This window comes from Oncorhynchus masou, chromosome 26 (genome assembly GCF_036934945.1).
Source record: "Oncorhynchus masou masou isolate Uvic2021 chromosome 26, UVic_Omas_1.1, whole genome shotgun sequence".
NCBI classification, from domain to species: domain Eukaryota; kingdom Metazoa; phylum Chordata; class Actinopteri; order Salmoniformes; family Salmonidae; genus Oncorhynchus; species Oncorhynchus masou.
This window is the reverse complement of record NC_088237.1, coordinates 20501057-20513905: the sequence shown is the minus strand read 5'-3', so window position 1 is coordinate 20513905 and position 12849 is coordinate 20501057. Positions and strand designations below refer to the sequence as shown.

Sequence of the window (12849 nt, the reverse complement as noted above, 5' to 3'; positions counted from 1 at the left end):
GGCCCGTCAGGAAGTCCAGTACCCAGTTGCACAGGGCGGGGTCGAGACCCAGGGTCTGTGATGTTGAATGCCGAGCTGTAGTCGATGAACAGCATTCTCACATAGGTATTCCTCTTGTCCAGATGGGTTAGGGCAGTGTGCAGTGTGTTTGAGATTGCATCGTCTGTGGACCTATTTGGGCGGTAAGCAAATTGGAGTGGGTCTAGGGTGTCAGGTAGGGTGGAGGTGATATGGTCCTTGACTAGTCTCTCAAAGCACTTCATGATGACGGAAGTGAGTGCTACGGGGCGGTAGTCGTTTAGCTCAGTTACCTTAGCTTTCTTGGGAACAGGAACAATGGTGGCCCTCTTGAAGCATGTGGGAACAGCAGACTGGTATAGGGATTGATTGAATATGTCCGATAACACACCAGCCAGCTGGTCTGCGCATGCTCTGAGGGCGCGGCTGGGGATGCCGTCTGGGCCTGCAGCCTTGCGAGGGTTAACAGGTTTAAATGTTTTACTCACCTCGGCTGCAGTGAAGGAGAGACCGCATGTTTCCGTTGCAGGCCGTGTCAGTGGCACTGTATTGTCCTCAAAGCGGGCAAAAAAGTTATTTAGTCTGCCTGGGAGCAAGACATCCTGGTCCGTGACTGGGCTGGATTTTTTCCTGTAGTCCGTGATTGACTACAATAAAAGTACTGTCTGTTAGGTCAAGAAAAGTCTACATTAGGTCAATAAAAGTACTGTCTGTTAGGTCAATAAAAGTACTGTCTGTTTGGTCAATAAAAATGCTGTCTACATTAGGTCAATAAAAGTACTGTCTGTTAGGTCAATAAAAGTACTGTCTGTTTGGTCAATAAAAATGCTGTCTACATTAGGTCAATAAAAGTACTGTCTGTTAGGTCAATAAAAGTACTGTCTGTTAGGTCAATAAAAGTACTGCCTGTTAGGTCAATAAAAGTACTGTCTACATTAGGTCAATAAAAGTACTGTCTGTTAGGTCAATAAAAGTACTGTCTATATTAGGTCAATAAAAGTACTGTCTGTTAGGTCAATAAAAGTACTGTCTGTTAGGTCAATAAAAGTACTGTCTGTTAGGTCAATAAAAGTACTGTCTATATTAGGTCAATAAAAGTACTCTCTGTTAGGTCAATAAAAGTACTGTCTGTTAGGTCAATAAAAGTACTGTCTGTTAGGTCAATAAAAATGCTGTCTACATTAGGTCAATAAAAGTACTGTCTGTTAGGTCAATAAAAGTGCTGTCTACATTAGGTCAGCCTGTTGCAGCACTTCCCTGTCATGTGCCTAGGTACATTGGTTGTTTTTACTAGTGTGTTGCTCTGGCTGCTCCAGCTTCCGATGGAGACAATACCACCAAGGAAAAAAGGTCTGCCTTGATGAATCCCCAGATGACATTATTGAATGGCAATCTAGAAATACACGGATTAGGATGAACTGATCAGCTGACTGTGTGTACCTTCGATAGAGGATTTTCTGCCTGCCTGCCTGCCTGCCTGCCTGCCTGCCTGTCTGCCTGTCTGTCTGCCTGTCTGTCTGTCTGTCTGTCTGTCTGCCTGTCTGCCTGTCTGCCTGCCTGCCTGCCTGCATGCCTGCCTGCCTGCCTGCCTGCCTGCCTGCCTGCCTGCCTGCCTGCCTGCCTGCCTGCCTGCCTGCCTGCCTGCCTGTCTGTCTGTCTGTCTGTCTGTCTGTCTGTCTGTCTCACACACACACTGACCCAGGGCTGTAGCGCTCCAGATGTCCCCATCACAGGAAGTCTGTCTCTTTTTTCTATCCTCCACTGGGCTAAAAATATTCAAATCCCCGCCAGCCAGTCAAACGGTCTCAGAGAGTGAATGTTGCCAATACCCAGGGGCTTTTAAAGAATGAGCCTTTGATTTTATTGACCACACAAATGAATAGTGACAATGCAGGTTATTTTTTTCAACAAATCACTGTAATTGATTGTGTGGTGTAATGTGTAATTGACAGGTCATGTGCCCACCTGATGGTATATCGGCTAGGCATGTCTATAACATCACTATAAATGAGGTGTTTCTGTATGGAGGAGGACATTTTGTTTAATCTTACTGATTTACTGTAAACTGCTGTTTTCCTTTTCTTTCCTGTCCTCCACCCTGCAGCCCAGTGATCTGAGGAAACACAGGAGAAAGGTACAGTACAAATGATATGTTCATTTTATTACATCAGACATTTCAAATTCATAGTACCTCTGTCTTCCTGTAGATGACTGTCATGGTCTGGTGTATCCTTGCCATTATTGGACTCTGAAAACCTATAAGCAAACAGTGTTGTAGATATTGATGTTTGTGGTGTTACTATAGTGTAGTAACAGTGTTGTAGATATTGATGTGTGTGGTGTTACTATAGTGTAGTAACAGTGTTGTAGAGATTGTGTTAGGTCTGACTATAGTGTAATACCAGTGTTGTAGAGATTGATGTGTGAGGTGTGACTATAGTGTAATAACAGTGTTGCAGAGATTGGTGTGAGGTGTTACTATAGTGTAATAACAGTGGTGTAGAGATTGGTGTAAGGTGTTACTATAGTGTAATAACAGTGTTGTAGAGATTGATGTGTGAGGTGTGACTATAGTGTAATAACAGTGTTGCAGAGATTGGTGTGAGGTGTTACTATAGTGTAATAACAGTGTTGTAGAGATTGAGGTGTGACTATAGTATAATAACAGTGTTGTAGAGATTGACGTGTGAGGTGTGACTATAGTGTAATAACAGTGTTGTAGAGATTGACGTGTGAGGTATGACTATAGTGTAATCACAGTGTTGTAGAGATTGATGTGTGACTATAGTGTAATAAGTGTTGTGGAGATTGATGTGTGAGGTGTGACTATAGTGTAATAACAGTGTTGTAGAGATTGATGTGTGAGGTGTGACTATAGTGTAATAACAGTGTTGTAGAGATTGATGTGTGACTATAGTGTAATAACAGTGTTGTAGAGATTGATGTGTGAGGTGTGACTATAGTGTAATAACAGAGTTGTAGAGATTGATGTGTGACTATAGTGTAATAACAGTGTTGTAGAGATTGATGTGTGAGGTGTGACTATAGTGTAATAACAGTGTTGTAGAGATTGATGTGTGAGGTGTGACTATAGTGTAATAACAGTGTTGTAGAGATTGATGTGTGACTATAGTGTAATAAGTGTTGTGGAGATTGATGTGTGAGGTGTGACTATAGTGTAATAACAGTGTTGTAGAGATTGATGTGTGAGGTGTGACTATAGTGTAATAACAGTGTTGTAGAGATTGATGTGTGACTATAGTGTAATAACAGTGTTGTAGAGATTGATGTGTGAGGTGTGACTATAGTGTAATAACAGTGTTGTAGAGATTGATGTGTGAGGTGTGACTATAGTGTAATAACAGTGTTGTAGAGATTGATGTGTGAGGTGTGACTATAGTGTAATAACAGTGTTGTAGAGATTGACGTGTGAGGTGTGACTATAGTGTAATAACAGTGTTGTAGAGATTGATGTGTGAGGTGTTACTATACTAGTTTTATAAGAGCTACTAACAGGTATCTTCACCTCTCCACGGTCAGATTGCGGCCACTGACGATGACGGCCAGGACAAGGCTACCATCAAGTGTGAGACGTCCCCTCCTCCCACGCCCCGGACAGTACGCATGACCCGCACACTGCCAGCCTCCTCACACAACGAGGCCCGAGGGTATGCTGCACTTATAGCACACACACACATACTCCACCTTCTTAATCCTGACGGTAGTTTATGAGACAAATGATCTCTTACCCAAGTTGTATCTTTTTCCTTGACTGTGTGTGTGTGTGTGTGCGTGCGTGCATGCGTGTGTATGCATATGTGTGCATGTGTGTGTTTGCAGCATTGCTGCCAGCCTGGAGGCAGAGGCCAGTGCTCTGAGCAGCGTAGCCAGCAGTCAGGACTCCATCAACAAGCAGCCCAAGAAGAAGGGCATCAAGTCCTCCATCGGACGCCTGTTTGGCAAGAAGGAGAAGACCAGACTGGCACAGCTGCATGCCCACAGGGAGGCCATTGGGCAGAGCCAAGGTACTGGTCTACACTCAGCACCTCTCTGATATGAGTTGCTCTTGTCTGTTCTATGTACTCTATGTTCTGATAAAAATTACAGACCTCTACATGCTTTGTAAGTAGGAAAACCTGCAAAATCGGCAGTGTATCAAATACTTGTTCTCCCCACTGTATATACAGAGAGTACCAGTTGAAGATTGTTGTGTCTTTGGCATCATTAAAACTGAAGACTTATTTATCAAATAACTCTCTGCAATTATTATTACGCGATTAAACTGATTAATCATGTAACTGTAATTAACCAGGATGCCGGGGCACCAAGGAAAATATTCAGATTACAAAGTTATAATTTTCCTAATATAACTCAGATATTTTAATATCTGATCAATGAGTCTTCGAATTAATGAATTATTATTTACCTCATGTTTGTCTCATTCCAAACATCGTAAATTGTTGCTTATCTGCACGAACCCAGTCTTCACTATGAGTCAACAAAAAGTCAAACAATACATCAATTGTCTTAAAATAATTTATTTACTAACTAAGTAATTCACAGAAATGCTTAAGAAACAGTAGATAGTTACAAGGAAATGATAGGGGAATGTGCCCTAGTGGGCTAAACCGGTATGGCGGCTTATTAGACAGAGTGATAATTATAACAATTGAAATGCTAATCCTTTGCACATGAACGCTCACTCATTCGGGAACAATTGCAATCAATATATATATTTGCGTTCAGTGTGTCGTCGGGATCTCTGTTGAAAAGTTTGTTTCTGTTGGAGAGTCTGTCCGCCCTCTCTCTCTCTCTGTCGTGGTTAGAATGGGTAGTTCAGAGTGACATTTATTCATGTCTTTATAGAATAGATGTTTCGGCGGCTGTCTGTTTCGTGTTCAATGATACCGAATTCTTAGCTGCAGACTAGTAATTAATATCAAAGACTTGTTCTTATTCTGTCGGTATCGATAGTCTAAGAGTTTAACCACGTGGTATGGTTAAAAGATTCAGCCATCTACTCAATCCTTAGCTTATACTCAGGTTTATGGTCTCCTCTCAAACCTTGGCCCTCTCGTTAATCGAGGTAAGCCGGTCTCAACCTTAGTCCTCTCGTAATTGAGGGAAACATGGTCTGGTGATAGATAACCCGGGTGGGGGTTTTATTCAGAAGAGCAGAAAAGGGCCTGTCCCAGGATGCCAGACCATAACTGTGCTCATGGACGGTCCTCTGATTTAGTTAAACTCCAAAGGGAATTGTTTCCTTCATTAAACAGTCCAAAATCACATTACACAATTTCACAAACAGTATCATCCTCACTCATTCATCTTATACAACAATTAGATGTAAACCTCATATCTGAGGCTATTGTATAAACAGCGCTATGGTAATGTGGCCGTATTGTCTCCCATGAGTTTCACAAAATTGTACCAAATGGACCAGTTTGTAGCTGGATTCTTCACAAATCTTTTATACCTTCTCCAGAACATAAATGTTGTTCAGACCTCAAGTTCTGTGAGGTGCAAGAAATGACTTTGTTCTCTCAATGAAAACACACTCTCTCTCTATACTGTGGCCAGGAGGAGATAATCTCCTCCAGGAATTTACAAACTCTCTGACCACAGCAGCCTTGTTGTAGGAGACAGAGAGAGGGGGATGGTGCTCGCCGTACCCAAAGAGGGCAACGTCATGACAAGATCAATAATGGAGCTATATACAGGGAGTATCAGTACCAGATCAATAATGGAGCTGTATACAGGGAGTACCAGTACCAGATCAGTAATGGATCTAAACTCAGCAAAAAAAGAAACATCCCTTTTTCAAGAACCTGTCTTTCAAAGATAATTCATAAAAATCCAAATAACTTCACATATCTTCATTGTAAAGGGTTTCAACACTGTTTCCCATGCTTGTTCAATGAACCATAGACAATTCATGAACATGCATCTGTGGAAAGGTTGTTAAGACACTGACCACTTACAGACGTTGGGCAATTAAGGTCACAGTTATGAAAAATTAGGACACTAAAAGAGGCCTTTCTACTGACTCTGGAAAAACACCAAAAGAAAGATGCCCAGGGTCCCTGCTCATCTGCGTGAATGTGCCTTAGGCATGATGCAAGGAGGCATGAGGAATGCAGGGCAATAAATTGCAATGTCCGTACTGTGAGACGCCCAAGACAGCGCTACAGGGAGACAGTACGGACAGCTGATTGTCCTCACAGTGGCATACCATGTGTAACAACACCTGCACAGGATCGGTACATCCGAACATCACACCTGCGGGACAGGTACAGGATGGCAACAACAACTACCCGAGTTACACCAGGAACGTGCAAACCCTCCATCAGTGCTCAGACTGTCCGCAATAGGCAGAGAGATGCTGGACTGAGGGCTTGTAGGCCTGTTGTAAGGCAGGTCCTCACCAGACATCACCCGCAATAATGTTGCCTATGGGCATAAACCCACCCACATCCTGCCACCAGCCATACTGCTCGTTCTGTACGTGAGTTCCTGCAAGACAGGAATGTCAGTGTTCTGCCATGGCCAGCGAAGAGCTCAATCCCATTGAGCACGTCTAGGACTTGTTGGATCGGAGGGTTCACCCCCAGAAATGTCTGGGAACTTGCAGGTGCTTTGGTGGAAGAGTGGGGTAACATCTCACGTCAAGAACTGGCAAATCTGGTGCAGTCCATGAGAAGGAGATGCAGTACTGCAGTACTTAATCCAGCTGGTGGCCACACACTTTTTACTTTTGATTTATTCCATTTCTGTTAGTCACATGTCTGGGGAACTTATATAAATATTTACACGTTAAGTTTTCTTTTAAATAAATGCAGTTGACATTGAGAGGACGTTTCTTTTTTTGCTGAGTTTATATACAGGGAGTACCAGTACCAGATCAATTGTGAAGCTATATACAGGGAGTACCAGTACCAGATCAATGTGCAGCGGTACGAGGTCTTTGAGGTAGATATGTACATGAAGGCAGCAGGGTAAAGTGACTAGGCATCAAGATCGATAATAATAGTAAGCTATTTGAGGTAGATATGTACATGAAGGCAGGGTAAATTGACTAGGTATCAGGATAGATAATAATAAGGTATTTGAGGTAGATATGTACATGAAGGCAGGGTAAAGTGACTAGGTATCAGGATAGATAATATGAGTAAAATAAATAACAGAGTAGCAGCAGCAAATTGTGTGTGTTTGTGTGTGTGTATATATAGTCTAGCGAGTGTGTATATGGTGTGTATATATAGTCTAGTGAGTGTGTATATGGTGTGTAAATATAGTCTAGTGAGTGTGTATATGGTGTGTATATATAGTCTAGTGAGTGTGTATATGGTGTGTATATATAGTCTAGTGAGTGTGTATATGGTGTGTATATATAGTCTAGTGAGTGTGTATATGGTGTGTATATATAGTCTAGTGAGTGTGTATATGGTGTGTATATATAGTCTAGTGAGTGTGTATATGGTGTGTATATATAGTCTAGTGAGTGTGTATATATAGTCTAGTGAGTGTGTATATATAGTCTAGTGAGTGTGTATATGGTGTGTATATATAGTCTAGTGAGTGTGTATACAATATGTTGTGTGTATATATTGTCTAATGAGTGTGTGTATATATAGTCTAGTGAGTGTGTATACAGTATGGTGTGTGTGTATATATAGTCTAGTGAGTGTGTGTATATATAGTCTAGGGAATGTGTATACAATATGGTGTGTGTATATATAGTCTAGTGAGTGTGTATATGATGTGTATATATAGTCTAGTGAGTGTGTATACAATATGTTGTGTGTGTATATATCGCCTAATGAGTGTGTGTGTATATAGTCTAGTGAGTGTGTATACACTATGGTGTGTGTGTATATATAGTCTAGTGAGTGTGTATATGGTGTGTGTATATATAGTCTAGTGAGTGTGTATATGATGTGTATATATAGTCTAGTGAGTGTGTATACAATATGTTGTGTGTGTATATATCGCCTAATGAGTGTGTGTATATATAGTCTAGTGAGTGTGTATACAGTATGGTGTGTGTATATATATAGTCTAGTGAGTGTGTATATGGTGTGTGTATATATAGTCTAGTGAGTGTGTATACAGTATGGTGTGTATATATAGTCTAGTGAGTGTGTATACAGTATGGTGTGTGTATATATAGTCTAGGGAATGTGTATACAGTATGGTGTGTATATATAGTCTAGTGAGTGTGTATAGATAGTCTAGTGAGTGTGTATATGATGTGTATATATAGTCTAGTGAGTGTGTATACAATATGTTGTGTGTATATATCGTCTAATGAGTGTGTGTGTATATAGTCTAGTGAGTGTGTATACAGTATGGTGTGTGTATATATAGTCTAGTGAGTGTGTATATGGTGTGTATATATAGTCTAGGGAGTGTGTATACAGTATGGTGTGTATATATAGTCTAGTGAGTGTGTGTAGGCTCAGTGCAAGGTAGAGTCAGAGCAAATAGTTCAGGTACCACAAGCTAACTCTCACGTGAACGCGCGTGGCGAGCTCGTGGCTCTCTGCCAGACCTCTGACTCATTCCCCTCTCATTCGCCCCCACTTCACAGTAGAAGCATCACACAAGGTTCTAAAGACGGTTGACATCTAGTGGAAGCCTTAGGAAGTGCAATTTGACCCCATAGACACTGTGCATTCGATAGGGAATGAGTTGAAAAACTACAAACCTCAGATTTCCCACTTCCTGGTTGGATTTTTTCTCAGGTTTTTGCCTGCCATATGAGTTATGTTTTCTTCACAGACATCATTCAAACAGTTTTAGAAACTTCAGAGTGTTTTTTATCCAAATATACTAATAATATGCATATATTAGTAACTGGGCCTGAGTAGCAGACAGTTCACTCTGGGCACCTTATTCATCCAAGCTACTCACTACTGCCCCCAGCCCAAAGAAGTTAAGTGACTTTGAAAAAGCGTAAACTCTCTGTTGAGTACAGATTCCGAAGAGATAAATGTGGCTCCTTGCTAGTACTGTCTGGATGCTATCTACACTGGATGATTTCTATGAGCCATACAGGCAGTGCAGTAACGTCCCATTCTCCCTCTCTCACAGGAGTGTCTGATCCAGACCTGGGTCAGGACATGGCTGTGGGGAAGCTGGGGACTCAGGCTGAGAAAGACCGCCGGCTGAAAAAGAAGTACGTTTTCACAACACCCCCCTCCTGCCCCTCAAACCTGCCACCACAGCATTTCACCCCAAACAAACAACAACCTTGCGCTCAATAATACTCGATTGGCTCACATCACAGCCAGTGGGAGATAAATCATACCTGTGACACTAGAAACACTGGGCAATGTATCACACCAGTTCTAACACCCCCCTGTGTTAATCTACTGTACATGACACTACTGTAGTAGTGACACTACTAAAGTGTTATGATACACACACTGTTTTATGTGCCAGACAGCAGTATCTGTCTATAGTACATCTGAATAGAGATCATTATCCTGCTTCCAACCTTTGACCCCGTACACAGTGGCTGGTGAGGAATCCCTGGTTTCATTAGTCCTTTCCCTGTATAGGAGGCAGTTCCACATGGCTGGATAGAAGATACATCTCCAATACTCCCACTCTCCAGCAGAGAGAGGATCAATACAGACCAGAAACCTGAATCAGACATACAATAGAGGGATCCCCCCTAACCAAACACAGACTATTGATTGGGTTGGCAGTCTATTCATGTCACACATTGTAGGCCTACGATTCTTAGTTCATTCTTTTGGTTTGGTTTTCTTTAAACACACACATGAATGAGAAAACAGAGGGGTTCCCTCGTGTGCAAGTTTCATCTCCTTTCAACTGGGGATGTATGTGTCTACCGTGTCAGTGCCAAATGACAAATGTGTTCTCTGTCGGCGAGCTTTGAGTTGTCATGACAAATAACTTTCCCACCCTTACAGATGATCAATAGAAGGTATTATGATGATGACGACTGTGTTCTATTTGGTGTCGACTCTCCAGTTTTCCAGGAAGTGGACCGCCTTGCATCTTGATGCTCTCCTCCAGTGCATGCTATTGAACTGCCTGCTGAATTTACATTGACATTTTCAGCCTGGTCAATATTGTGATGGTTCATTGCTGATGTGTTGTGTATGTGTGATGTGTTGGGTAATGTTTGGCATTTGGCTGGTTTGTTCCTGTGAAGAATGTGAGCCAATGCATTGCAGGTGTCTTGCCCCAAGTGCATTATCTTTCGTCTGCCTGCACGCGATGCTGTAAAAAGCTGCATCGACCAAAGAGAAGAAGAAAGTGGCTTTTCTTTTGCTAACCAATACTACTCTTTGACTTGTCATTCTACTGTTCTAATGTCAGTCTTTGGAAAAGCTCTTGTCACCTGTCTACTTGAGAGACTGTTTCTATTTTGCTGTGTGTGTGTGTGTGTGTGCGGGGGGGGTGCCTGCATCCATGTGTGTGTGTTTGAATATGTGTCCGTGCATGTATGGGCAGTGTGTGTGTGTGTGTGTGTGTGTGTGTGTGTGTGTGTTTGTGCATTCGTGTGTGTTTGGGGGCAAGGTGGTTGGGGGGGGGTGTTAACTCATTAACATTTGTGCACTTTTTGTCTCCCGTCACTTTCTCTTCCTCTCTCTCTCTCCTTGTACTCTTCCTCCCTCCCTCTCATCCTGTGACTAAAGAAGCGGGTAAGTTGTGACAGTGTGACACCTGGACATCTCCATTGTCAGCGCTGTGCCGTCTGTCCACCTCTCTGTCCATCCATCTGTCCCCCTCCCAATGGCCGGTGCCAAAGTTGACGTCACTCTGTCCCTCTATGGCTGTTAATGACCCCTTGCTTTCTAGCTGTCTTTCTTCCTTTCGACCTTTCTATCTTTTCATATACCGTATAAAATGTTTCTCCCTCACAGTGCAGTGGCGGCTGCATCCATGGCTGGACAAAGAATGTGTGCCGTCACCCGTTAATGGGGTTGATTTTTATACTTGGAATGTCCAATACTTTCCTCCTTCCTTGTGCGTGTTTCTATATCTGTGACTGAGATATAACCGGTTCTGATACCGGGTTATGGGGCGTCATATCTTGTTGTTTTATTTTCTTTGTCATAACTGTTTCCTTCCTTTCCCAGCTATGTTCAGTGGATGTGTATCTCATCCATAACAACCTGACATGAACATATCTATCTATATGCCTGTTGTATTGATACGACATTGAATGGAAACAATTGATTATTGATTAATATCAATGGACACATCTCCTATGTTGTCTGTCAGTCCATTCAGTCTTTGTATGGTGTATTCAAGTGCCCTTTCTCTGCACTGAGGCCTTCAACTCTGACCAAGTCACATACATAATGTGTCACATGCCTTTTCTCCATATGCCTCATGTTGGCCACTATGTCTCCAGATGGAAGACATTTTAGCTGCACTCAAGAAGTAGTTTCCTGCCTTAGAACTCTCACTGAATAGAATTGTAACTTCTGAAGTCTGTTTTTATGTGTGTAGCATGTTGTGTGAGTTATGTATTTATCAGCTCAACAGGCCCTCTCTATATTCAGACTCTTAGACCAGTCAGACACTATCAACTGTCTCCAGGAAGTAGCGTTCCACAGTTGGGTATTTCTCTAGCGTTGCCTCTCTGGTTCTTTTCTACACCATAGGCCTCCCACCCATCTGCTCCCCAACTCCATTAGTTAGCAGTGTGCACACAGCAATAAAGATGAGACACACACACACACACCCACACACCCCAAACACACCTTTATATAGACCGTTCATCAGATCTCTGTCTCTCTGCCTAACAGAGTTGGTGTCGCAGGAATCAGCATATTACAAATTGCCTGGTACATGACTGAGTAAAGAGAACCTCCTCTCCTCTGCTCTCCCTAGATAAGGTGCAATTTACTCTGAGCTGAGTATGGCGGCAGGAGTGCTTAGCACTGCTTTCAAAGTGGTGCTCAGCATAAATAACACATTTCTCCATTTCACTCTGGCCATCTTAGTTTACCTATTGAACACTTCCACCGCCACACAAAAATGCAGTATTCCATCAAAGAATGTGAATAAAGACACCAAACACGATTTAAAGATGTCCAGAAAGAATACATTCAGCAAGACTCTCAAAAGGATATTGCAGTCAGCAGAATAAAAAGCCCAGTCTCTCTGTGGTTAGTATCTCAGTCAGCAGAAAAAGCCCAGTCTCTCTGTGGTTAGTATCTCAGTCAGCAGAAAAAAGCCCAGTCTCTCTGGGTTAGTATCTCAGTCAGCAGAAAAAGCCCAGTCTCTCTGTGGTTAGTATCTCAGTCAGCAGAAAAAGCCCAGTCTCTCTGTGGTTAGTATCTCAGTCAGCAGAAAAAGCCCAGTCTCTCTGGAGTTAGTATCTCAGTCAGCAGAAAAAAGCCCAGTCTCTCTGTGGTTAGTATCTCAGTCAGCAGAAAAAGCCCAGTCTCTTTGTGGTTAGTATCTCAGTCAGCAGAAAAAGCCCAGTCTCTCTGTGGTTAGTATCTCAGTCAGCAGAAAAAGCCCAGTCTCTCTGGAGTTAGTATCTCAGTCAGCAGAAAAAGCCCAGTCTCTCTGTGGTTAGTATCTCAGTCAGCAGAAAAAGCCCAGTCTTTCTGTGGTTAGTATCTCAGTCAGCAGAAAAAGCCCAGTCTCTTTGTGGTTAGTATCTCAGTCAGCAGAAAAAGCCCAGTCTCTCTGGAGTTAGTATCTCAGTCAGCAGAAAAAGCCCAGTCTCTCTGTGGTTAGTATCTCAGTCAGCAGAAAAAGCCCAGTCTCTTTGTGGTTAGTATTTTAGTCAGCAGAAAAAGCCCAGTCTCTCTGTGGTTAGTATCTCAGTCAGCA

General features: G+C 42.4%; 1 protein-coding gene across 1 annotated transcript in view; it reads left to right on the top strand.

Annotated features, from left to right (window-relative positions):
* The window catches only part of LOC135515002 (liprin-alpha-2-like), a 228167-nt gene that overhangs the window by 197403 nt on the left and 17915 nt on the right, over window positions 1-12849 (top strand). The window contains exons 16-19 of the mRNA XM_064938792.1: window positions 2123-2152; window positions 3559-3686; window positions 3859-4043; window positions 9112-9196. Coding sequence (XP_064794864.1) covers window positions 2123-2152; window positions 3559-3686; window positions 3859-4043; window positions 9112-9196 — 428 coding nt within the window. The remainder of the gene's footprint in view (window positions 1-2122; window positions 2153-3558; window positions 3687-3858; window positions 4044-9111; window positions 9197-12849) is intronic.